The sequence below is a fragment of the Papilio xuthus genome, unplaced genomic scaffold (assembly GCF_000836235.2).
Source record: "Papilio xuthus unplaced genomic scaffold, Pxut_1.1 DF826949.1, whole genome shotgun sequence".
NCBI classification, from domain to species: domain Eukaryota; kingdom Metazoa; phylum Arthropoda; class Insecta; order Lepidoptera; family Papilionidae; genus Papilio; species Papilio xuthus.
Window position 1 is genome coordinate 4407683 of NW_013531700.1, and position 26490 is coordinate 4434172.

The 26490-nt window shown below is 33.5% G+C and overlaps 4 protein-coding genes and 2 non-coding genes across 6 annotated transcripts; 3 read left to right on the plus strand and 3 right to left on the minus strand.

Annotated features, from left to right (window-relative positions):
• Positions 1-129: 129 nt before the first annotated feature.
• HDAC11 (Histone deacetylase 11) lies at positions 130-3529 on the minus strand. Its single transcript, XM_013316003.1, has 8 exons — positions 3387-3529; positions 3172-3295; positions 2899-3009; positions 2465-2556; positions 1872-2076; positions 1425-1591; positions 875-983; positions 130-477 (listed from the first exon to the last, which is right to left on the minus strand). The coding sequence occupies exons 1-8, from the start codon at positions 3392-3394 to the stop codon at positions 301-303; spliced, it is 993 nt and encodes a 330-aa protein (XP_013171457.1). The 5' UTR covers positions 3395-3529; the 3' UTR covers positions 130-300.
• Positions 3530-3784: 255 nt separating this feature from the next.
• Positions 3785-8972, plus strand: LOC106120674 (kinesin-related protein 4). The gene is made up of 11 exons (XM_013316040.1): positions 3785-3948; positions 4028-4198; positions 4530-4637; positions 4925-5254; positions 5599-5677; positions 6354-6537; positions 6858-6981; positions 7314-7462; positions 7685-7783; positions 7892-7966; positions 8259-8972. Exons 1-11 carry the CDS (start codon positions 3898-3900, stop codon positions 8401-8403), a joined length of 1515 nt encoding a protein of 504 aa, XP_013171494.1. The 5' UTR covers positions 3785-3897; the 3' UTR covers positions 8404-8972.
• A 653-nt stretch (positions 8973-9625) lies between these two features.
• lsn (vacuolar-sorting protein SNF8) lies at positions 9626-13128 on the minus strand. The gene is made up of 4 exons (XM_013315994.1): positions 12752-13128; positions 11193-11394; positions 10662-10808; positions 9626-9816 (listed from the first exon to the last, which is right to left on the minus strand). Exons 1-4 carry the CDS (start codon positions 13017-13019, stop codon positions 9684-9686), a joined length of 750 nt encoding a protein of 249 aa, XP_013171448.1. The 5' UTR covers positions 13020-13128; the 3' UTR covers positions 9626-9683.
• TRNAR-UCU (transfer RNA arginine (anticodon UCU)) lies at positions 11623-11695 on the plus strand. The gene has a single exon. It is a non-coding gene; the product is annotated as a tRNA-Arg (tRNA).
• Positions 13129-13741: 613 nt separating the features above from the next.
• TRNAR-UCU (transfer RNA arginine (anticodon UCU)) lies at positions 13742-13814 on the minus strand. The gene has a single exon. It is a non-coding gene; the product is annotated as a tRNA-Arg (tRNA).
• A 226-nt stretch (positions 13815-14040) lies between these two features.
• Positions 14041-25741, plus strand: LOC106120593 (uncharacterized). Its single transcript, XM_013315947.1, has 18 exons — positions 14041-14349; positions 14545-14639; positions 15007-15163; positions 15679-15810; positions 16565-16749; positions 16988-17068; positions 17521-17643; positions 18170-18331; positions 18787-19239; positions 19877-20002; positions 20283-20404; positions 21202-21375; positions 22010-22101; positions 22532-22539; positions 22871-23013; positions 23301-23393; positions 23825-24045; positions 24654-25741. Exons 1-18 carry the CDS (start codon positions 14166-14168, stop codon positions 25616-25618), a joined length of 3516 nt encoding a protein of 1171 aa, XP_013171401.1. The 5' UTR covers positions 14041-14165; the 3' UTR covers positions 25619-25741.
• Positions 25742-26490: the final 749 nt, after the last annotated feature.

A 26490-nucleotide genomic window follows, 5' to 3' on the forward strand; every position in this document is an offset into this window, starting at 1 on the left:
TTGTCATTAATCTAAAAAAAACTGTCCAGAAATTACAAACTCATAGTACTTTAAGAAATTTCATTACGAATTTAAACAATGTACAAAAGAAAATATATATTTATTCATAAAATAATACATCGGCATAGATTTAAACAAACGATAAATATGAAACGACTAGAATAAATAAATAAAAATATACGCAAATTCTATTTGCAATAAATACTGAATTTGCCACCATGAGATCAAAACTATATCACTGCAGTGTTGCTATACCCAAAAAAAACCACTTAAAGTGGAGGAATATAAAGTGTTGCCATTTTATTCATCTAAATCAGTGACTTTACTACCAATCAGACCTTTGCTCTCTAAATTGATAATAGAATCTGCGATAATTTTTGCAGTTTTTCGCAAATATCCTCCACTTGTCAACATTACTATAGGAATCTTGCGTTTTTTACATTGTTCAAAAACAAACTGGTCCCTTTGAATTATTCCCTGAAAAGTATATTAAAAAACTATACTAATGTAAAATTTATAAAAATATTTATTGTAACTTATGATTAAATTAAGGTATTTCTGTAATATAGCACTAGCTGTCGCCCGCGACTCCGTCCGCGCGGAATTAAAAATCTTAGTATCCTATGTGTTCGTCCCGACTATGTTCTACATTTTTCCTCATGATCTTTCAGTCGTTCTGGATATACCTTCAAACATCCATACATCTAAACATTCGCATTTATAATATTAGTAATAACTTAAAATTTGTAAATGGCAATACTGTTTGAGAAATCTCATGACAGACACTTTGAACTTTTGTTCATGTCCCACGTGGCCTTGAAGATTTTTACTAAAAACAATTATTACATTTAAATGAGGTTAAAAACATATTCACCTCTTCAGTAATACTAAGATGTCCGAGAGGATCTGAATCCAATACATCTGTGCCGGCATTGTACACCAAGATATCTGGCTTGAAATCATCAAGTGCAGCTTTTAAATGTCTGCCAAAGGATACAAAAAGATAAATGGGAGGTTATCCAAAATCAAAAATACAGAAAGGAAAAAAAATGTTCGGAGTTTAATTAATGTGTTTCAATAATTCTATTATGGATGGATGGGTTCAATTAACTTATTTATCATCTAGTTGTCATCTGCGACTACTTCCATGCGGAATTTAAAAAAAACTAAATATCTTATGTGTTCTTCCAGACTATGTTCTACATATTTGCAAAATTTCATCAAGATCTGTTAAGCCATTCCTAAGCTAACTTGCAACAAACATCCAGCTATCCAAAACTTTCACATTTATAATATTAGTAAGATTTAGACAAGCCCAGAGCCAACATAGAATTATTACAGAATTAATCTTGCTTGTTAGGTAATTTTTTTTATAATTTATGTACCTTTAGGAGTAAATTTGAAATTAACTGTAGTGCACTTACTTATGCAACTTTAGCAAGTATTCTGAGTCTTCAACAAGATGGCCGAGTTCCACTTTCCTACGTATGGCTCGCTTTGCTTCCTTATCTTTGGGATATATGTGTTTGTTGTACATATCCATTATATACACCTCGGGCACACCGAGAAAATCTCTCTGGTAACCATTGCCCTGAAAAAAATATTCTCTTTGATATATAAAAGGATAAGCTGCTGACTATAGAGGAAAAAATGCGAATATTTAGATGGAGGATGGTTTGAAGATATCTCCGGGGCGGCTCAATGAATTTTGATGAAATTTGGCACACATATAGAATATAGTCTGGAACAACACATCGGCCACTAATTGTGTTTTTATTGTAATTCCGCGCGGGCAGAATCGCAGATATCTTTACACATTTATAAAGGAATGTTAATCAAAGTTTTAGTAATGAAAGTAAATTATTTAATACCTGGTGCGCATCTAAATCCACAATCATTGCATTCTGTATCATCTCATTATCAACAAGAAAACGGACAAGTAGTGTTATATCTGCATAAGGACAAAAGCCACCGCCCCTATCTGAGCTGCAGTGATGGAATCCTCCGCCAACATTTATCGCCCAGCCACGTTCTAATGCTAACTTGCCTGCTAATACTGAACCACCGGTTTGCAACCTGTCAATATATTGTGGATAGTAGGTTAAGTGGTGCATGTCTTAATACAAGTGTTGGACAGTGAAAACCTACTTTTGTTTCTGAATATCTAATTTACATCACATGTTTTTGCATATTAATTTATTCTTACATCCATTAAATCTTACTAATATTACAAATGCGAATGTTTAGATGGATAGAAGGTATCGCAAGAAAGGCAGTATGGATCTTAGTGAAATTTGGGATTTATCTAGAACATCACCTGAAAGAATGCTTGCTAGTAAGCTTCTTTAAATTCCGAGCTGACAGAGACACAGGCGAAAGTTAGTAATTTACATTTTACTAGCGCTTCCACCATTGTTATGCTGTATTTAGCAATTAAAAATCAAAATCCATGCTGCAATGTTACCTCATTGGTTTCAAGTATGCATATTGTACAAGAATATTAGGTAAACAGGCCACCGCTGGTACCTCTGCAATCACAGCTACCCTGGGACTCCACTGAAAGATTAAACAATGAAATAAATAATCATCTCTGCTTACCCCTCTGGGACAGTTTCACTACATAAGACACAGAGTTGGACAAGCAGTCAAAAGATTTAGGTGAAATAGACATCTTCAAGAAATTAAAAGTTTGCAGACATCCTACTTTTAATAGACAGAGAAGGGGTGTAAAGAGGATGTTCCCTTTCCCATATACCCCGCCTCATCATATCCACTACCCGTTTCCAACTTTTCCTTTTGGAAATTTAGATTTCGAATATGAATGGTTTTATAAATTAATACATAGCCTAACCATGCGAAGTAAAACATAAGAGTTCAATTACTTAAATGTACTCATACCTTTAGTGATTGCAGATACTTCTTAGTATGAACAACTAGTAGATCTTCTTTCTTAGCTTCATTGGGATGTACCAAACAATCTCTTGTTATTAGTTTAGCACGCAACAAATGCTGAAATTTTATCATAAAAAAGTCTAACATAAATAGGTAAATTAAATAACACTATTTACTTACGAAATAATACTAAACGTTTGCCAGTATATTATACATAAATGTATAATTAATAAGGTTTATAATTACTGTTTACATTGCGCTGTTGAAAACAAAACAAACCTGTATGATGTTACCCCATTTCTTAGCATCGAATATATGTAATTTTTCCAGGCCCAAAACAGAAACGTTATATTTATCATCGTAGACAAGAGGCCATTGTTCATCTCTAATATCGAAGTAAAGGCTAAAACAAGAAAGATACCGGTTCTTCTTGCATTTGCCTTAAAACTGTGTTACTATTCAGCGATATTTCTTAATTTAACTATATTACTTACTGTGTCATGGTGGAAATTAGCTATTTATAAAATTATCATTATTTTTATTTGTTACTGTACACTTTTTATGGATTGTTTTTACATTTGAGAATGTTTGCGAATTGCAAAATTTTGCATTTAACTTGACTTTGACATTTGACAGTATTGTACCATCGGTGACAATATTGGAGTCGTTGAGAAACTAGAGCCTACGTTTATTTGCTTTAGTTTTCATTTGCTAATTTGAACCTGTGTAAAAATTTAAAATGTATAATTTTATATGGGGAATTACGAAAGCAAGTTTAATTCCTCTCTAAACTCATCTAAATCTCAAAATATCACATTACTCAGTTGCATAGCAACCAAAATTGACATTTCTTCGCGGGAAATGTAAACAAAGTGATAACGTGGCATAAGAAATAAAATTATGTATTAGTGAATCATCTACTGTAATAATTCAAAAATAATCTAATTTTTATAGTTAATGGGCATTTTCGCTAAGAAAAAGTTAGTTGCTTGAATTTAATTTAAAATGGATAACAATACATTTCAAGATTTGGAATCAGAAGTCGAGTTTTACAGGGTAATAAATTCTCATACAATAAATTTAAGTTAAAAAAATTCTGTCTTATAATTTATACGAGTGTCCTTTTAATTTTTAGCAAAATCAAGCTATTGTGGAACAGGAAATAAAAACTTTAATTGCGGATAATCAAAAACTTTCCCAGCAAGTAGGTATATTGTTGAATGAAAAACTGCAAAACACTCAGCAAGAGAATAATTATGACAAAGAATTCGAAGACTTGAAGAAACAAGTTACCTTACTTACAAAGGTTTGCGTATAACATAAGTTTTTGTTTTAAAATGATTTAAATTTAAATTGCATCGCTAAGAAGTAACAAAATTCTGAAAATATTTATTAGGTCCCCGGAAATAAAGGCTTCTACCAATATGTAATTTTCATTTAGTAAAACAAAATGTATTTGAAATAGACGAAATTACGTGTTTAATTTGGCTTTCCAACTAGGTCGTAGCAAGAACGTACTAACGTCCTTGAATTGAATAAGCACTTATCGCCTTTTCACTGTTTTTACTTATATTAAATTACATTTAATGCGGGCTATGTAATTCTGCTATTAACTTTTCTATTTTACATATTTACAGGAAAGGGATTCCTTACATGTGCTATGGCAAACTTCACAGAAAACTATCGACGCACTTGATAAGGAATTAAAAACATATCAAATTTACGACAATAGAAAATATAAAGATGTAAGTATTTTCTATATATTAGAGTTATATCTTACTAATGTTATGCGAATATTTGGATGTATGGATGGATGTTTGTAAGAAGGTTCTCCAAAGCGGTTGAACGGATCTCAATGAAATTTTGCATTGATATAGAACATACGGTTTTTTAATCCAGCGCGGAAGTAGTCGCGGGCGACAACTAGTACATATCGCTCAGTAAATACTCGGAGTATTCATTATATATAAAGTAAATAAGACATTTTTTATATCTAATGGAAGTCGACGCGAACAAAAACACTATTTTCCAGAACAACGTAGAAGACAAAAGAAATTTAGAGCTAAAACTGGAAACATCTTTAAACGACTACGTTGAATTGGAATCGAAATATGAAAAAATCAAACGTGAATACGACGCAGCGCAAAATGATATGAAAATTTTACAAAAAGACATACAAAGTTATAAAGAAAGAGGCAAAGATTTAGAAATTAAAATAAATGTAGCCGAGAAAAATCTAGAAGAGTGTAAAATCAATTTGGCAGCGGAAAAAAAAGCGAATGAAGATTTAAGGCAACAGTTAATTGTCTCCCAGAAAGAGAGTGTAGATAGAGTGAAGAGAGAAGTTGAAGCCAAATCTAAGGTGAAATGTGTTTTTTTAGATGTATAAAAAGACGTAAACCGTTAACTTTTATATCTAGCTGTATTAAATCTAGATTTCCTCAGTTAACTTACATTAAACATAGCATGTAATAGAATTATTGTGAAAATTTACTTAAACATAGCAAAAGAAAATTCTAAATCTGATGATGGATGGATGTTTGTTAGAAGGTATCTCCAGAACAGCTGCATGGATCTCGGTGAAATTTGGCATAAATATAGAACATAGTCTGAAAAAACACAAAGAATACTAATGGAATCTTTAGTTGCTTAATAATTGAATAAAGTTGGGGATAATTCTAGAATATAGTAAGAAGAATGTTTTAGGTAGCCGAAGCTCTGCAACTCTTCGATGTAGTGTCAGCTCAGAAGAACGAAGCTTACCGGAAAATTGCAGAATTAACTGGTTTGTAAATATATTTAATACTAGCGGACCCGACAGACGTTGTCCTGTCTACACGTCTTTAATTTGACACTGCGATGGTAGCGCCGTCTGTCGGATCCAATGTAAAACATTCCAAAATCAACAACTACTAATAAATTAAAAATTAATTAAAAAAACATTGTCCAGCGGACATAATTGTGAATCTAAACCATTCCCAGATCCCCTTGAACACACACAAAAAATTTCATCAAAATCGGTCCAGTCGTTTGAGAGAAGTTCAGTGACATACACACTCACAGAAGAATTATATATATAAAGATAACGATGCAAATCATATATTAAGACTGAGTAGTAAATTAAAAATATCTAATTGATGGTTAAACTCATGGCATGAATATGAGTCTAACGACACTTCACTCGTCAAGATCTGTTCAGTCGTTCATGCTATAAAGATCAATATAACATACAAACAAAACTACGTACAAATACATACACGAGACATTTTACTAATATTATAAATGCGAAAGTTTAGATGGATGGATGTTTGCTTGAAGGTATCTCCGGATGAAATTTAGCCTATATATAGAACATCGTCTGGAAGAACACATAGACTTATTAATTATTTATTTAATTCAACGCGGACGGAATCGCGGGCGACAGTCAGTATATTGTAATTAGAGCGTTTGTCGATTTCCAGGGGTTATAAATAATCTTAGACAAAACATTTCAAAAGTAAAGCAAGAAACGGAAAACAATTTGAGAGCGGAGCTGGATGAAGTTAAAGAGAAATGTAACGAGAAAGTATCAGACATGTTGGAACATATCAGAAGTCTGGACGCTGAGTTAGTCGAAAAAGGAATGATTCTAAATAAAACTCTAAGGTAAAATGGTCATTAATTATTTATTTACTGTCACAGAATCTTTTAATTGTCACTAAGAAAGACCCTTATTGTTGATTTAGTATGAGGGACCCTGAAGGACCTGATTAAGTCGTACTGTTGAGAGTAATTTTGTTGCCAACCTATTTTGAATTTTGTATAGTATATTCAGGCAGAAAATCTATTGTAAAATATTTTCTTGTATTTGGGCCCCACTGTTCACTATTTTAAGGCCTAGGGCCCTAGGCTAGTGCTATTACCCTCGCTCTTAAATCCGATATTTTAATAAGGTCCAAATTTTTACCAATTAGTGTTTCTTTTAGGGACAATAAAATTCTACAAGAAGCAAATGAAATCTACATAAAACAGGAAAAAGACAACTTGAAGTCAGTAGACCCGAAGCTCGCGTTGGCCGAGCAGCGTCTTGAAGCTATGTTCCAGGAATTGGTAAATTCATATCTATATAATACTATGGTTTGCCCGCGAAGTGGTCACCGCAAAATCAAAAAAAAGTTGACTATAATATGCCGGCATACATCTACTACTTTCCAGTGAACGTCCCGTTCAAATCGGACCAGCCGTTTCGAAGATTCAACGAAATTAACGCGGCTTGCGGTCAACAGACATATATTTTTTTTTCACAACCATTGATAAAGCAAATACAATCCTTTCCACTGAGACAAACCTTTTATCCTTTAAACAAAACAAAGGAGATTACAATATCTTTTATACAGTTATTTTTGCCAGTGTAAGCCTACGGTTACCTGCATTGTTCTTAGGTGGCATCGGAACGTCGTAACATACAATTAGTTTGCGAGAAACAATCTCTAGCTATAGATATACAGCGAATCCAAGATATACACAGCAGAGAGACAAAGCGCAGGGATTGGGAGGAAAATTTACTTAAAACACAATGCGATGAACTCAAGTAAGTATAACATACAAACCCACCATGGGAAACCCACTAAAAGATAACCTGATCTGCCTAACAGATATATTCCAAATTGTATGCCCAAACTAAGTTTAGGAAATACTAGGATATGAAACAAAAATGTCTAGTTATTGTTGTTTAATCTAGCTATAATACTTCGTAATTTATTTCAATTCTTAATATATTTTGTATAAAGTGAGGACCTTTTTAAATTTCTAGACTTCAAGTGGATCATCTACAGAAATCTCTGAACGAGACGCACACAATGATAACTCGATTGCAGACGATGTTGTCTTCAAGAACGGAACTAAATCACAAGTATGTATAACCGCGAGTTTCCATTGACGAAACACTGTTTACATTTACATTATCATCAAAGGAAATACAAAATCCATACAATACGATATAAACACAACAATTTTTCAGAATGATATCAACCAAAGAGGAAGAATTGACAGAACTTAACAAACATTTAGAAAGTCAAATGGAGTTGAACAGAAAGTAAGTAAAATCAAATACATTACTTAAAAAAAATGAAAATATTTATTCACACTGAATTAAAAAGCTTTCATAAGAATAGTACACCCCGGCAAGGCTTTTAACCTTATAACCTGGCAAGGCGTTTAACATTGTGACCTGGCAAGGCTGTTAACCTTATAACTTGGCAAAGCTTTAACCTTTAACCTGGCAAAACCGTATAACCTAGCAAGGTTTTTAACCGTATAACCTAGCAACGCTTTCAACCTTTTAACTTTTTAACCAATATTGCTACTAATACAACTCAAATTTTCAGATGGAAAGAATCTTATATTGACATGACATCTAAGTTAAAAAAGAATTTAGAAGCATTATTCAAAGAAAACAATGAATTGAGGTCAAAGTTAAACTTACCTTTGATCAGGTCACCGAAGCGCGATGAAGAAAGTTCTAGCAGTTAGGAACATACATTTAAAACCTTTTTCCACTAATCAGGTCAGACCATAGACTTTTTTCTTATAGTCCTTTTTGATATCTGACTTATAGTAATTGGTCACTTAAAGACACTTAAATTAGATTTAATGAAAAACTTATACTAAACTCTGTGTGAAAGTTAATTATCGGATACATTAAATTGTTGATATTTAAAACAATAAAAGCTCCGTATTTTCGGAAATACAAAAATATGAAAATACACAGTACTTTTTTGAGACACAGTGAAACGGAGTTTTAAATGTCCTTATGTTTTTTCATACAAAAATGGCAACATTTTGGTTGACCTTGGAATATTTGAAGGTTGTCTGGGTTTAGGGAATACAAAGTGCAATATCTATTCTTAAGTTAAGTTTTTAGTTTAATTTTTAATAAAATGTTACAAATATTTGTTTGCATAAGTTTTTATTACACAGGGAGTCAAAGTTTACCGATGGATTTTTATTGTGGCAACATTTAATTAAAAAAAACATTGGTAGCAATTGTGTTATACGTTACAAATTCACCATAAATTTATATATATATATGTAAAAAGGGCTGTTTTTAGGGTTTTCTCGGTAATTATTAGAATTTTTCGCACCTTTTAAACCTTAACCTTACATCTTTATATATATAATTCTTCTGTGAGTGTGTATATCACTGAACTTCTCTCAAACGACTGGACCGATTTTGATGAAATTTTTTGTGTGTGTTCAAGGGGATCTGGGAATGATTTAGACTCACAATTTTGTCCGCTGAACAATGTTTTTTTAATTAGTTTTTTATTTATTAGTAGTTGTTGATTTTGGAATGTTTTACATTGGATCCGACAGACGGCGCTACCATCGCAGTGTCAAATTAAAGACGTGTAGACAGGACAACGTCTGTCGGGTCCGCTAGTATATAAATATATATAAAAATAAATTGCTGTTCGTTACGGCTGAACGGATTTATCTTACTTGGTTTTGAAATGCTCCTGGAGGGCTAGGGAAGGTTTAGAAGGTGCCAAAAATTGGAATAATTACCGAGAAAACCGTAAAAACAGTCCTTTTCTTTTTCCCATATAAACGGCTGAATGGATCTTGCTGAAACTTTTCATAGATGTAGAACATGGTCTAGAAGAGCACATGGGCTAATAATTATATTTTTTTCAATAATGCGTGGATGGAGTCGCGGGCGACAGCTAGTAGTACATAAAAAAAAAACAATGTATAAAATTAAAAATAAATTTATTATTTTATAAATGCTTTACATATTATTTAGTAGGTATTTACGCAGAGACGCATTCAGCAAACATACTTGGGAACCAATACAGAGTTTCCGTTGAATCTTGTGTGTCGATCCACGCCAGACCTTCCTTGACCATGTAATTAAGGGCATTTTGAGCACGGGTTTCATTCCATCTAGAACATGATGAAATTACCAATGAAAATGTGAAAGCAAAATTTTCGAAACGTCAATAGCCTAATGGTTAAAGGTACGGATTTCTGATCACGTGGTCGAGAGTTCGAATCCCGCTATTCGACTATTGTCGTACACCATGTTCTAGCACAAGCATAGAGCTTAGTTGGAATGGTACAAGAAATATTAGTAAATTAACAAAAAAAATCTGCTAAATTTCTTACAAAAAAAAACTAAGACTTATAGTTTTTATTTTGTCGCGCAGATTGAAATAAAAAAAAAACAAAAACCGTATTAAAAGAAGTATCAAGAATAGAATAAATAATAGCTTTACAGTGAAAAACACAACACTTTCAATGTCACTAATTTTTAACGTACTAATGCGAACTTGCAAAGCAATTTGGTGGCACAGCGGGGTTAGACAAAGTGCATTCGCTTCGAAACGAATCCATAGCGAACTATAAATATGTATAGAACTGACGTGCAACAATCACGTGACTTATCGATTGTTGTTAATTCTATACATTTTTGAAGTTCGTTATGGAATCGCTTCCAAGCGAATACATTTTGTGTAACCCCCCTGTAGCATTCGTTGTGCTATATTTGGCTCGTTCACGTACCGACACGTGTTGCCGGCTCAAAGGTCTGACATCGACTGACGTCCCCTCTCTCCGGCATGTACTTATGGCGTGTACGCTCGAGACAAACAACACTACGTTTACGCATACACTACACCCCCTGAACGTGTTGAAAGAGAAATTGTGAGGGATAATAATTGCGTTCCAAATTAACAATTTGTTTAGTAGTAATAAATATTTAAATTAATTAGAGTCGCGTATATCCTTACCCTAAATCTCCAGTAAGAATACTGGAAGATATCCAGGCTGTACCCAAAGTGTTAGCTTTCTGTAGTACCAACGTCTGATCGAGATTCAGTTCACCAGGTACTGATTGGACGAGCCATTTACCTTTGCCTATATTAATTACTGTAAAACTGCGAAAAAAAACTTCATTATTTTGTGTATATAATGATCATATGATGAAGATACGTTGCTAGGAATTCTTACTAATATTATAAAAGCAAATGTATGGATATTTGTTAGAACATATCTCCAAAACTGCAGCATGGATCTCGCTTAAGGCATAGATGTAGAACATAGTGTGAACAAACACATAGGCTACTAATTAAGTCTTTTATACAAAATATATGAGTATTATATGATATGTCATAGTAAAATTGTAAAAATCGTTACTTTACAATCTTACCAATACAAATACTTCGTCGTAAGGTTATAAAATAACCTCAACTAACATTAAATTCTCGCAAATAATGTGTCAAACTTCAATTTATCTCACGTTAGTTTCGTGTACCACTCACCCATTTCCGAAGATCCTCAACTTCTTAACAGCGGCTAATAGATCCTCATTGGTGATATCCTGATGCTTCTTGGCTCTCCCGCGCGCTGCTACCAATCTACTCCTCAATTCATCTAAAGTTATCAAGCCGCCATTCTTATAGTTTGTCGCTAAACATACTTCGACTATTTGTACGCCTAATTCGTAGTAAAAATCGCCGATACCTAAAAAACGAAAGAATTCTTTTCCACTAAGAGACTAGTAGAGGTCGCCTAGAGTTTACTTTTTCTTGGAATACTGCCTTGGACATAGAAAGTACTGTCAAATAAAAGGGTTTTTACGAAAAACCGTCCCAATTACGCGTTATCGCAATTTCTTGCCTAATTATGATATCTGTCGTATTTTTGCACGTATCAAAGTCCTTGATTCTAAATTTCAACACACCCACACATGTCCCTGTGGCGCAGAGGATAGCGCGTTGGACTTCTAATCCAAAGGTCGTGGGTTCGATCCCCACCAGGGATGCGGGCGAACTTTTTTAAAATTTGCAACTTTACGAAATAAATTTTCTATTGAAAGTTTAATTTGATAAGATTAACAAAATTTTCTTATACATATTATTAATTCAGCTAATTTCTCCTTAAAAAAAAGATGTTAAAAATTAATAAATGGAAAGTGGCAAATGAAAAGAAGAGTTCAGACATAATGTAGAAAAGTATTTTTTATGGGTAGGTGGCATAAAATATCAATTGATAACATATTAAATGTGGAAATAGTGAAAAGATTAAAAGTGATAACAAAAATCATAAATTAATTTGTAACATTAGGACCCGATGTGTTGGTTCCGGTGTGTTCCTTTGGAGGTCCCGGGACCCTCGCAGTTGCACTTGAGGTTGGCCACTGAGGGGCTTTTAGTGAGTAAAAATGTCACATAACTCTGTCTTTCCCCCAAAAGGCTGGGTATCTAACGAAGATTTCCCCCGATACAAAAAAAGGACACAATGTGTTGATATGAATTATGAAAAAAACAATTTTCCTCAGCCAAGATGTTTATATAATAATTAATGTCATGTTTAAGATTAAAAACAATTCTATACATTTTTCTCGCAGAGAACAAGCAATATTTTCTACTCTTACAGCTTCACCGATTTGAAAACAGTAAGTAATATGCTTGTTTTATATTTTCAGAAGTAATGAACCACTTATCAGGGGTTTTTGAGACCAAAATCCTACTTTAAAACATATTGTTATCTCTGTTTTGTCAAAGATAATGACATGCATGACAATGTTTTAAACAGACATTTTGGTCTCGAAAACCAATGGTAAATACATTGGTTCAATGTTACTTATGGTGACAAAGACCATATATCCCTGCTGAACACCACAAACATGCCTCCCCTTCATCGCAACAGCATAAGTAATATCATATTACTGTTTTTGGAATGATTATCTTTTTAAAAATATTACAGCATTGAGATAAAGTTATGCAGCAGAATACAGTCAAACCTGGATTAACGACAGTCCAAGGAATCACGATATTTTTCTCATTTATCCAAGTTCGACAATATAATTATCACGTACCTAAAACTGACCAAAACCCTTTCCCTGAAGCAAGAGGGTCAACACCGATTGCAGCGCACATTTCTTGAAACTGTCTTCTAAATTGAGCGTTCTTTTTAATTTCATTATTATGCTTTGTGGCAAATTCTTCAAGGTTCTCTCTGAACACTTCTAATTGTTTTGACATCTGTTGGAACTGGTTTTCTTGTATTTCTGAACCTTTTTCTCTGTACTTTTCTTGTTCTAATTTCTGCTTTTGTATGGCACCTACACCTGCTCGTCGCCTCATTTTGGTAGTATTGTTAAATAACGCAAAAATGAAAACGTAATAATTCTCAATATTTGCAAATCAAATAAATGCAAGGTGATATTGTAAACAAGACAAAATGTCAATGTCATTGTCAAACTGACATTTATTGACATAGCTTAAACATCCAAAAATTAATAAAAAAAAGAACACAGCACATTTTTTTGGAATCTTGGCCTTCCATGCCCTTCGATTTCACCGTTTCAGTTTCTTATAAACTAGATGTTCCCGAAGAGTAAATCTCCAACATAAAAGATAAAAGTGTAGGAAAAATAAAACCATAATATTCAACTACTCGCCACTAGATGGGGTTAAAATGCAAATTTGATGAAAATTGCGAATGACGAGAAATTAATTACAAGATCATAATTGCCAATTTTTAATTAACAAATCCATTGTTGAAGATGTTCCTCTACGAATAGCTATTATGAATAAATTGAAATAAATAAAAGCTTATGTTTCGTATTACGGTAGATGGCGCTTATTCAATATACATCTGCAAAAAAAAACGTTCACAAAGCATTTTTGGTTCTTTACTTTCAATTTATGTAGGTTATTTAAAAAAAGTTGCAATGCATGCACTTGAAAAAGTTTTGATTACATATTTCATTCTAGTAAATCAGAGATAAACAAAATAGTTACGCGTTTTTTAAACAAAATTCGATTAAGAACAAAATCAACAGACAAAAAAAGAATGTATGTAACATCCCTGGTGGGGATCGAACCCACGACCTTTGGATTAGAAGTCCAACGCGCTATCCTCTGCGCCACAGGGACGGATGATGATTTCTTCAAAATAATCGATTTTTCCTTGGGGCAAATATATAGATTATAAAACAAAATTTAAATATTTAAAATATGCAACTTAAATTTCATTATACAACTCTAAAAGTAAAACTGAATATTTCACCACTATAGACATTGAATTTCATTCAAAAATAAGTTAAAAACCGTTATAAACGTGGTATCTGAATGAAACTTTAACCGGAAATGTCAACAAAGATTTGTCAAACTTTATCTGTTTGGGAAATTCAAAATTATTGTATAAAAAATATTATACTTGAAAATTTTGAGTGTTTGCAACGTTTTGATTAACTTTAAATATAATAAAAATAAGATAATTAAGAAATGGATGAAGATAGTTCGCAAAAAGATCAAAACTGTGAAAATACCGTAAACATAAAGGATGATAATTCTTCCGAAAATTTCCAGAAGTTTATATACGAACTATTTGAAAAAAATGGTGTACTCAGTGATCTTCGAGCGTACTTACGTGGACATATTGTTAATGTTTTAAAAAACGTTAATACAGGTATGCATACAACATGTTTGTCTATATAAAATAACTAATAAATGTCAAAGGCTATCTATAACAACAACATAAGTCATGCCTTTTATTAGGGGTATTAAGGGTAGGGATTACGATAGTCCATTTAATTTAAAATTGAGATCTACCGAAAACTAAAATAATACAACAATACCTAACGCTCAATAATACTTTTTTTAGGTGAGCCTCCAATGTGTCAGAAACATTTTGCTCAGCGTCTTGAACTTACATTTCAAGCTTTAAATATACTTGTCGCTGAATATTTATTACGTTTGGTAAGTTAACGTTAAATGAAATAATCCTATTGGAACATATCAATGTACTAATGTTTTAAAGTATTTTAAAACTAGCTATCACCCGCGATTCCGTTTGCGCGGATTTAAAAACACTTAATTAGTAGCCTATGTGTTCTTCCAGACTATGTTCTATATGTATGCCAATTTATTAATTTATTCGATCCATTAAGCTATTCTGGAGATACCTTCACACAAACTACTATTTAAACTTTCATATTTATAATATTAGTAAGATTACTCTTTAAACTTTTTCTTGCTTTTGTTGATCTTTTCTTGTTCAAAGTTCTTATTAGAAAAGTATATTATCTATATTAAGTAAAAAGTGTTTGAAGCTGTTTCTTTTCAGGACTTTACTTATAGTTTATCAGTGTTTATATCAGAGATTCCTTTAGCTAACATGGTGTTTGATTTGGCTAATTCTCTTTTACAAACTAAAACTGATGATGATTATAAAGATTTGAGATTTAAGGACAGTGATGTTTGGTGTGTTTTAAATTATTTAGGTAAGGAATATTAATATTTTTATTTAAGTGTTGTATTTAAGATTAATATAATAAATAGAGAATTTTATCATAATATTATATGGTGGTTGTTTAATTTGTGGTAAATTTAACTGTAATGGTTATTACTGCATTTTTTTTAAACAATGGGGGAGTAAAAATAAATATCCAATGTGTGGGCAATGTATAATTTTCCGGAGGCCTAATTTAGTCCTCTTTCCCTTCCCATCCTTTTTTTTAAAAGGAAAGGATGGGAAGTGGATGTGGACTATCCCGATGAGAGGATGCATGGAAAGTGAAGATATTTTCTTTCTGTGCATCCTCTCCTCTGTCGATTAAAGTCGTGTCGGGCAACGGTCACTTCGCTATTTCAGCGATTTCAGGTGGCCGCTCGCTCGTTTGCCACCTTTTGATATAAAAAAATATATATATTTAACCAGTGTTTTAGTTAATCTAATTGTAGATATATAAAACATGTTTTTAAATGTTTCTTTAGAGATCTTTTTTCTATTTTCCAGGTATTAAGTGTGATTCAGAGACTGCATCTAATATAGTATATATGTATAGAGAAGAGGCTAAATATCCACTGTTACTATGCATTCTCAAATGTTTACCAATGTTTCATAAGCAACCAGAGACTTTTGAATGCCGTAAGTTTGTTTTTCTTACACAAATTCTTATACTAATATTGTAAATGTGATGTTTGGATGGATGGATGTTAGGTAGAAGGTATCTCTAGAATAGCTGCATGGATCTTGGTGAAATTTGGTTTAAATGTAGAACATAGTCTTGATGAACACATAGGCTACCTATTAAGTGTTTTCTTTTAATTCTTCGCAGACAGAGTCTAGTGCGAGAGCTAGTATAATATATTTCTATTTTTGGGGTCTTATTTACTATTTGAATTACATAAGACTTCTATGATACTTTGTGTCATAAACACAAAGTCAAGCAGCAACTATCTTTTGAATAAATCTTTAATTAACATCAGTTGGACAAGAGCTGGTTGATGTATATATAAAGAGAAAATGTTTGATTGTTTGTTTGCATTGAGTAGTCTTTGAAAAGACTGAATCAATTTTTGTTGTATAGTGTCGTCGGTGGCTCAGGTTTCAAGCACTTGACTTGGAATCTGCGGGTCCTGGGTTCGAATCCCGATATGTACCAATGTGTTTTTCCATTTACATATGTACATTTATCCGACGTTCTTACGGTAAAGGAAACCATTGTGATGCAACCTGCACATATCTGAGAAGAAATTCAAAGATATGTGTGAAGTCAACCCGCACTTGGCCAGCGTGGTTGACTATGGCCTAGTCCCCCCTAACTTAGGGTAGGCTCCGAGCCTCTCAGTGGGGATGTATAGTGAGCTGATGATGATGATGATTTTTGTTATAATTTCAGTAAATACTTCAGAAGCCAGTATGTCGGGTAGTTCTAAAGTGTCAGTTGACAGTTATATGAAAAGCGCGGGAAAGAAAACAAATTCATTGACAATATGCAAACATTATGCCTTTTGTGACAGCTGTAAACAGAGAATGGCAAGAATACAAAGGAAATATAAATACAAAAAAGAAGCTTTATATAAGGTATTATGTTTTTATATTTGTACATAATCTATATAATATATATAAAATTTAATGTCTTAAAAAAATTGTCCACTTTTGTGTAATGAAAAGATATATGTGTTTTAATAGCTTTGTTTTTAATGTATGTGCTGTCTCTCTTTCTCTTCTACAACTTTATATCTTCCTTCTCACTCGTGTAACGAAATACGATACGACCTTGAATTTTTTTAAGTAAGTATATAATATTTATTGTTTCCAGGACTCAAAGTCCAATGATATGTTTAAACATGAGGGTTTGATTAAAAATATCGATGTTATGGAAAGAGAAATTATCGAAGAGGTTCTATGTTTTAATATTTTGCCATTTGCAAATATATTTAGTTATCAAAATTTAATAATGTTTGTATTTACTAGTATATTGTAGTCTATTATTATAAAATTGTAGATTATTTTTCGTGAGACTCCGTAACGAATAAATCGAATAATTACTCTGATCAGTTGAATAGTAGTAGTAGTTGAAGTTCTCGTGAAATTGTAGTATTTATACAGTCGAACCGGTATCCCGGCTGATAAGGGAGAATCTCGGGTTAGAAAGACACCTCTCTACGTGAGAAAACTGTTGCCCGCGAACACTCGGTTTAGAGAGAAACCTCTATAAGCGAGAAATTTGAGTTAGAGAGAAATCTCTATAAGCCAACAAAATAATGCGGTCATTTGTACTCTCGCTTATCCAAGTTTGATTGTACTTAGTTGTATTTTAGTTGATAACTGAGTTATTAATCTTCTATTTAGATGTTCAGTCAGTTGAGGACAGTGTATGAGACAGAAGTGGAGATGGTGCGTGAGGAAGAAGAGAGGAAGATCAAGAGGTCTTTAGCCAATCACGCTCTTATACTGCAGAAGAGATATGATGAGGTAAGGCAAAAGAGAGAGTTAGATTATCTTATGTCCTATAAGGGGAAGGGTGTTTTGCAGGGGAGGGGACGCAGAAGAAAAATATATCCTTTATGTGCGTTCAATGCCGATGTTAGGATAGGGAATCGCCCAGGTATAGGACGATAGGCAAGTCTATGAATTACATTCTCGCATAACTATGTTAACCCCCTCCAAAGGCAAAAAAAGTTCGCCGTAGAAATCTTCCCTAATTTTAGCAGTGACATTAGCAGTGCTAAAACTGTGTTATCGTGAGTTTCTGAGACGTAAATTCCTGTTTAAAACATATTGTTATCTCTGTTTTCTCAAAGTTAATGACAGGGATAGCGATGTGTTTTATACAGAGATTTTAATCTTAGAAACCAATTGTTATTCTGTCTGTCGTTTAAAGGAAGGCAATCTACAATTGCGTATGTTTATCGGTAGCGGGAACTTCGTTATTTTTTCTAACTTAAGTACTAAAGTAAGTATAAAATAACATGTGATTTATGAAAATAATGTTTTACAGATGGAAGAATCATTTAAAGCGCGTGAAGCTGAGTTGGAGTCAAATGTGCAAGAGAAGAAAAAGTTTTTATGGGGTTTAGCGCGCGCCTTGCGAGATCAGCACTCCAACATGTCTGTAGCAATGGATACTGTACAGATGGAGACTGAACGACTGAACAACAAGGTCAGATATCTTTTATTCGGTCACACTCCTAACTTAAGAATAAGAGAGAAAGGGATAGAGATATGTTTTCAAATATTTACATATTGTTAACTACATACATATAAGGGAGTCGACAGAGGGGAGGGTTTGGGGTAGGGAAGATAAGTTGTCCCTCCTGCTAGAAAATTAAAAAAAAATTAAAATAGATATAAAAATTATCTCGAATAAATTGTAGTATAGTATTCCCCCTATCCTAGGACTTAGCCTAGATCATTGGCTAACGACGATCATACGGCTACGTAATATTTTGACAGATAAAAATGACAGCTGCAACCATACAAAAATGTATGAATAGACAAAAATGACATACAAATTACAGATACATAGAAAAGACAAAGCACAGACTGACACAAAATTGAATTTATACTTTGTTTCTTTTAAAAAAAACTGTTGCTATAATAATATGTACATTTTAGGAAGAAATTCTACAAAATCAAATCAAAGAAGCTGAACATACTTTGAGAAAAAGAGGAGAAGAGATGAGAAATCAGATAACAAACGAAATGATACAATTAGAGTCACGCTTAAACTCTATGAGGATAGAAAGAGATGAGATAGAAAGAGAGAGATGCGAATTGGAGAAGTTAAAAGAAATATGCGACAGCAATACTAAGATAAGTTTACACAATATAAAAGAAAGAGACGAATTGAATTCACAATACGATTTATTAAGAGATGAATTATCATGTTTGAAGAAACATTTCTCTAACAAATGTCTAGTGGAAACAGGGGTTATGACTGATAAAGAAATTAATACGGGAATGAATAATGAACAAGATATAGAACGTGCTGTAAGAAGTGAAGACATACGGAGACCAAATCAATTAGTTAATGATCTAAAGAAATTAAAAAATGTTAATTTCAATCAGGTAACATTTTATTTCTTACTAATATTATAAATGCGAATGTTTAGATGTATGTTTGAAGATATCTCTAAAACTGCTGAACAAATCTTGATGAAATTTGGCATACATAGAACGTAGTCTGGAAGAACACATCATCAACAGAAAATTGAGATACAAATTTCAAATCTTATACCTTAGTTTGGATTAATCGTTAACATAATCAATTTCTTCTATTATATAAATAGTGGTAGAGGCCGCTTTAACATCTTTGCACGAATTGTCCCAGCTCGCCCGGTGAAATACCACGACCATACAGAAGACAGGCGTCAAGTGGAAGCTATTCCAAGTACAGTCTGATGAGTGTGCGTCCCGGAGGCTTAATTTAGTCCTCTTTCCCTTCCCACCCTTTTTGTTATAAGGAAAGGATGGGAAGTGGAAGTGGACTTTCCGGATGAGAAGATCCATGGAAAGGGAAAATATTTTCTTTCTGTGCATCCTCTCCTCCGTCGATGAAAGGTAGGCAACGCATATGCAATTGCGTATGTCTATGGGCAACGGTCACTTCGCTATATCAGCGATTTCAGGTGACCGCTCGCTCGTTTGCTACCTTATGATATATATAAAAAAATAGTAGTCCTAATTTAACTTGTTTTTTTTTCAGAGTAATTTAGAAGATATGGCAGAAGGCAGTCGTTCGTCTCTATTAGAAAGTGCAGCAGAGCGCGGCAGACATCTTGAGTCTATGTTGCGACATGAGAATGATCGTCTTAAAGCATTCGCTGAACAGGTTTTTATTTATTTTATATTATGACAAACTAGCGAATGGTCACACGATTTCGCTGAAATAGCGAAGCGCTGACCAAAGACATCCATAATTGCAGATGCGTTGTCTATCTATGATCGATAGAGGACGGGATGCACAGAAAGAGATTATTTCCCCTTCCTGTATATCCCTTCCTCCATCCTTTCCTATAAGAAAATGATGGGAAGGGAAATAGAACTAAAATTATGCCTCTGGTCTTCACGATATGTAGATATAATTTAGTAAGTAGTGTGAGGTATTTCAGCAACGCGAGCATATCGACGAGCTTGCTCGCGAGCAAGTGCGGCTGCGCGCCGAGCTGGTGGCGGCAAGGCTCGGCTCGCCGCGCCCGCGTACTGCGCCTTCACTCCTGCCTCCGACACAAGGGTAACTATGTACTGCGTTAGATCTTACTAATATTATAAATCCTAATGTATGGATGGATGGATAGATCTGGCTGTACACCATTACCGTTATCCTTGAATTTGAGGACATACTGTATATATAACTGACTAGCTTTAGCCCGCGACTCCGTCCGCGCGTAATAAAAAAACTTAATTAGTTCACGACAAATATTCGATATTTTTCACCTTTTAAACCTTCCCTAGACCTCCAGGAACATTTCAAGGCCAAGATAAGATAAATTCGTTCAGCCGTTCTCGAGTTATAGCGAGACTAACGAACAGATTTTTATATATATAATAATATATAGATGTAGCTACTTTTTATTTATGTTTTTTTTATTGTGTAATATATTTGTGTATTTAATTATAATATAAGAAATTTGTTATACCCAATTGCCCGGAAAGGGCATTTTGTGAAATTACTATTTCCTTACTAATATTATAAATGTGAAAGTAAGTCTGTATGTATGTTCTTCTTTCACGCAAAAAGTACTAAACCGATTTAAATGAAATTTGATAAACAGATAGTCTGGAACCTGGGGAAGGACATAGGCTTTTTAATGTGAAAAGGGGTTGTAAGGGTGCATAATAACAATAGGGATGAAAGTTTGCATAAGAATATGTGAGGTCTATGTGAATGTTTTGTGAGTTTGATATGTTTTGTCATTATATACTATAAGTGTAAAATAAGTAGCCTAAATAATAAAATTGCTACCTAAAAATAGAAGTAAATGCAGACAAAGTCGCGGACATAGGTAGTAAATAAATATATTGTATTAGTGTGAACCCGAGCGGTGTGCGGGGTGCGTGCGGGCTGCGGCGCGGCGCGGGCGAGGAGCTGAGCGTGTTCCCACAGCCGAGAACCTTGCTGCCCACTGACCCCATACCATTCCTCGGCACCTTGTCCCACACGCGCGCAGACAGACATGCAGACAGACACGCGGACACACGCCGGTGAGTTATTTTTTTTATATCACAAGGTGGCAAACGAGCGAGCGGCCACCTGAAATCGTTGAAATAGCGAAGTGATCGTTGCCTATAGACATACGCAATTACCTACCTTTAATCGACGGAGGAGAGGATGCACAGAAAGAAAATATTTTCCCTTTCCATGCATCCTCTCATCCGTAAAGTCCACTTCCACTTCCCATCCTTTCCTTATGAGAAAAAGGGTAGGAAGGGAAAGAGGAGTAAATTAGGCCTCCGTGACGCACACTCATCAGACTGCACGCGGAATAGCTTCCACTTGACGCCTGTCTTCTGTGTGCTCGTGGTATTTCACCGGGCGAGTTGACCCCTAAGTTGCTACAGTAAGGGGTCGTAAAACTTTAGGGGGTCTGAGATTTTAAAAAATGTCTAATGTCAACTTGTATTAATATTATATGTGTGAATGTAAAAATGAATGGATGTTTGTTTGATACCTTAAGAACGGCTGAAAAGATGTAGAACATAGTCTGGAAGCAAACATAGGCTACTGATTCGATATGCTTTTTTTTCAATTCCGCGTGGACGGAGTCGCGGGCGCCCGCTAGTTTATGTATAAAAACTGATAGATAAATAATTAATTTTCGACAAATATATTTTACAGGTACATGATAAATCAATGGCGGGGACTTCGGCGTCTGCCCCCCACCACCCCGCCTGCCCCGCCCGCCCCGCAGCCCGGCTCATCTACACAACGTAACATCTCTTTGTCTTTTATACACTCCTAGTACATTGATGCACATACTGCTATACTAAGTATCATACAATCGTTAAACGGGCACTAAGGAAGTCCCTCAGTTTAGATTTTTAATACTGAATCGACGATGTGTATTCATAAACGTAGTGTTGTTTGTCTCGAACGTACACGCCACAAGTACATGTCGGAGAGGGGGGGGGGTCAGTCGATGTCAGACCTTTGGACCGGTAGCACGTGTCGGTACGTGAACGAGCCAAATATAACGCAACTAATGCTGCAGAGTCTCAGAGTCTTCTTTATTTTTTACATTGAATAAGCTATTACTTGACCACGTGACTGCGTTAAATAGTAACTAAAATCTACATTGAGGGTTTGCTTAAGTAACAAAATATGTAACAGTGTTCTTATGACTGCGTACGGCATACTCAGAGACATTAGTTAGTTACTAAAAGAAAGCTCTTAGTATTACTGTTAAACCTATCGATATAAAATCCAGAGCAAAAAAGATACGAAAAAAAAAACCTCCAGAAAACTTTCTTTGGCGAATTTCTCCAGTGTTATCTTTTAATAATAAAAAAATGATCTCTCGATTTATATTACTAATATTATAAATGTGAATGATGTTTAGATGGATGTATAGATGGATGTTCCAAGATACCTCCAGAACGACTGAATGGATATCGATAAAATTTATCATACATATAAAACACAGTCTGAAAGAACACATAGGCTACTAATTAAGCTTCTTTTTTAATTCCGCGCGGACAGAGTCGCGTGCGACAGCTAGTAGACTATATATATCTGGATGAAGTTAATGTTGTTTTTAATTTAGATGAAGAAGATATGAACGTGCGACAAAGAGAGCAGCAAGAAGCAGGCTCTTGTGTCTTAACTGAAGATAAAGAGGACAGGTAAACTGAATTAAATATAAATAATCTTCTATATATATAAAATTAATTGCTGTTCGTTAGTCTTGCTAAAACTCGAGAAAGGCTGAACGTATTTACCTTATCTTAGTCTTGAAATGTTCCTGGAGGTCTAGGGAAGATTTAAAAGCTGAAAAAAAATCGAATAATTGCCGGGAACTAATTATGTTTTTTTTTATTCTATGCGGACGGAGTCGCGGGCGAAAGCTAGTCAGTTATAAATGTATGATTAATTATAATAACTTTGTTAAATATATTTTTTTTATTCACAGTGATCAACAACCACCAGAAATTGTGATAGAAGGGAAAAAAAGAGAAAAAAGTCCAAAATCAGTTTTACGTGAAGCCAAACAGAAGTTGAGAAAGTGAGTTTATTTTTATATAATTGCAATTTTATTTACTAATAAAATCTTCCTAATATTATAAATTGCGAATGTTTGGATGGATGGATGTTTGTTGGAAGGTATATCCGGAACTGTTCAAAGGATCTTGATGAAATTTGACATAAGTAGAACATAGTCTGGAAGAACACATAGGCTACTTATTAAGTTTTACTTAATTCCGCACGGACGGAGTCGCGGGCGACACCTAGTTTTATATATAATAGTCTCGTATATAATTACCATACTCCTAAGAAACGGTTTGACTGATTTTTATGAAATTTTAAATGCATATTCAGTAGCTCTGAGTATTATACTATTTATTAATCACGCGCAGACGGAATCGAGGGCGACAACTAGTTTTATATAATTTTATTTACTAAAAAAATATGTCAATATTATATATAATTTTTCAGCAAAGACATTAAAAAACAAGAAGCAAACACATCGCGAGAGAAAAGTCCCAACTCGATGCTTCGTGAAGCAAAACTGCGGCTACGGAAATTGGAGATTGAAGCGGAAGCTGTAGAGAAGTCTTACATGGACTTCAAGAGGAGAAGGAACGAGTTGAGAAGAGAAGATGAGAAGTTCACAGAAGAGAGTGTTCCAGTTGTAGGAGAAAGTTCACATAACTTAAGTAAGTTAGTAAATAACATAAATTTTATATGAACTATGAATATTAATGCAGCAAAATGTAAACTAAACTGATTGAAAAATCCTATAATTTCCTTTTATATAAATGCAATATAATAAGATGACAAACAAGCAAGCAGTCACCTGAATTCGCCAAAATTGTGAAGCGATCGCTGTCCATAGACATCGGCAATATCATAGGCGTTGCCTCCCTTTATCGACAGGAGAGGGGATATACAGAAAGAGAATATTTCTCCTTCCTCTGCGTCACCTCTGTCAAATCAACATCACTTTCCCCTCCTTTCTTCATAAGATAGTAGGAAGTTAATTGAGGGAACTAAAATCTCCGATACCACACTCATCATACGAAATGCGAAATTGCTACCACCTTATTGTTAACTAGTGGTCGCCCGCGATTCCGTCCGCACATAATTAATAAAACATAAGTAGTAGGTTATGTGTTTTTCCAGACTACGTTCTATATGTATGCCAAATTTCATCAAGATTCGTTCAGCCGTTTTGGAGATATCTTCATACTAAAATCTATCCATTCATACATTCATTTATAATATTAGTAAGATATATTTGATCTGTTTATATTTTATGTTTCAGTTGGACAATTAAGTACAATGGAGAAAAATAAGGAAGTAATTGATAATGATGACGTCAAAGTTAAAGTAACAAAAGACTTTTCACACAGCGACTTTGATAAATATTTCAGGGAATATCAAAATAAAGAAATTATGAAACCGTATTTTAGTAATAAAACTACAACAGCAAATAAAATTAAACCGATTCCGATCGCTTATAAAATGGCGGACGATACAGAAGTTATACGAAATGTAGATTATATAAATACACCTTTAAATGAATTCAGAAAACTTTATCATAATGATAAACCGAGACGTGTTCAAAATATTCAAAAAGAGATAACAAACGAGAGTGTCATAGATATAAATGAAACTAATAAAGATATTAAAAAAATAGATTTAGAAAAATCCGACGTATTAGATGAAATTAATTTAAATAATCAAATTTATGAAATATCAAATGATAACATACCTTGTAGAGATGATATTGAAAATGATGAAAAATCATTATTGAAAGTAGAATTAGATAATATTGATTCGGCGAACGTTAAAATAGACGAAGGTGATTTAATGGTTGTCATAGAAACTTCCATAGCTAGTGAACTAACAGTTTCACAAGATGATATTAATCCAGTCAGTATAATAGTAACACCTAAAGATCTATCTGATAATAATAAAGAATCAAAATCATCATTTTCTATTAAAAGTTCATCAAAATCTAAAGAATCACCAGAGAAAGCGGCTCGTTTGACAAGAAAAGATGTTTTAAACGCTATATTTGATATTGAAGCAAAAGATATATCCAATGGAGATATTTGTATGGATGATTCTAAAGATGGACTCGACTCAATAGTAGCGGATAGCGATATCAAAGATATTGGTGATGAGTTCTTAGCTGATGTAGATAATTACAACAGCAGATCTGATCTTGGGAATTCCCCGATATCCCACGCTAAGACCTCCGATGATGAAATATTTTGGGATTAACTGTGGGTTTCTGATACTAAAACCTCTATATGTCATCACTGTCATTATCATTGACAAAACAGAGATATTGTTTTAAAATTTATATCTCAGAAACCTACCGTAAATGATATAAAAAAAACAACAATTTCCAGTCATAATTTATTTATCTAAATTTTTTACGTGAATTAAAAATATTATTTTTTTTATAAAATAATTCTTTACATTACCATTTATTTTTTATCTTTATATATAAAAGTACAAACATTTAATGTATTCGCTCATCATTTTGGCAAATTTAACAAGACATTTTAAACTATAAATGCTAAACGCAGTGTTATTGTCAAGGAAATCGTCACAATATGGAATATATTACAAATGCAAAATAAAAACAAACGGTACGAATCGCATAACTCAATATTTAAACTTGCAATACCAAAATTACATTAACGTGGGTTTTCACTGCCAGAAAACTTGTACTAACACATTATCACTATTTTAAAAAAGGAATTGAGTTATATACTGTTCAATATTTGGTCCGTATCTCATTTGAACCTAGAAAAAATCTTATATACATTACTGGGTAAAATAAGTCAAATTTTAAATTTATGTCGTTTGAAGTTGCTAACTGTATTAAGGTAAACCAGCCCTTATTAGCATAGCACCTTTAAATAAATCTAAATTGTATTAAAATTCCATGAAAAAAATTATATTTTTTTATATTAAAGCATACAATGAAAGCTAACCGTAGGTTTCCTGCTAAAATACATGTATAAAAACTTATTACCCTTGCTTTTTATAGAAAGAGGGTAGTTATACGTTTTTGTACAAGTAAAATATACAATATTCAGAGTAACAGAGCTTTCGTACCGAAAATAAACATGCGTATAATATAA

Coding starts and splice junctions, on each gene's coding strand:
- HDAC11 (XM_013316003.1), bottom strand. Junction 3,010..3,171: donor AATGGGGTAACATCATACAG/GTTTGTTTTGTT, acceptor ATAAAATTTCAG/CATTTGTTGCGTGCTAAACT. Junction 1,592..1,871: donor TGGATTTAGATGCGCACCAG/GTATTAAATAAT, acceptor TATTTTTTTCAG/GGCAATGGTTACCAGAGAGA.
- LOC106120674 (XM_013316040.1), top strand. CDS start 3,898: ATGGATAACAATACATTTCAAGATTTGGAATCAGAAGTCGAGTTTTAC. Junction 5,255..5,598: donor AAGTTGAAGCCAAATCTAAG/GTGAAATGTGTT, acceptor AGAATGTTTTAG/GTAGCCGAAGCTCTGCAACT. Junction 5,678..6,353: donor GAAAATTGCAGAATTAACTG/GTTTGTAAATAT, acceptor GTCGATTTCCAG/GGGTTATAAATAATCTTAGA.
- lsn (XM_013315994.1), bottom strand. CDS start 13,019: ATGAGGCGACGAGCAGGTGTAGGTGCCATACAAAAGCAGAAATTAGAA. Junction 11,395..12,751: donor AGGGTTTTGGTCAGTTTTAG/GTACGTGATAAT, acceptor TTCGTTTTTTAG/GTATCGGCGATTTTTACTAC. Junction 9,817..10,661: donor ATTCTTACTGGAGATTTAGG/GTAAGGATATAC, acceptor ATCATGTTCTAG/ATGGAATGAAACCCGTGCTC.
- LOC106120593 (XM_013315947.1), top strand. CDS start 14,166: ATGGATGAAGATAGTTCGCAAAAAGATCAAAACTGTGAAAATACCGTA. Junction 17,069..17,520: donor AAAGAGAAATTATCGAAGAG/GTTCTATGTTTT, acceptor TCTTCTATTTAG/ATGTTCAGTCAGTTGAGGAC. Junction 24,046..24,653: donor AGAAAGTTCACATAACTTAA/GTAAGTTAGTAA, acceptor TTTATGTTTCAG/TTGGACAATTAAGTACAATG.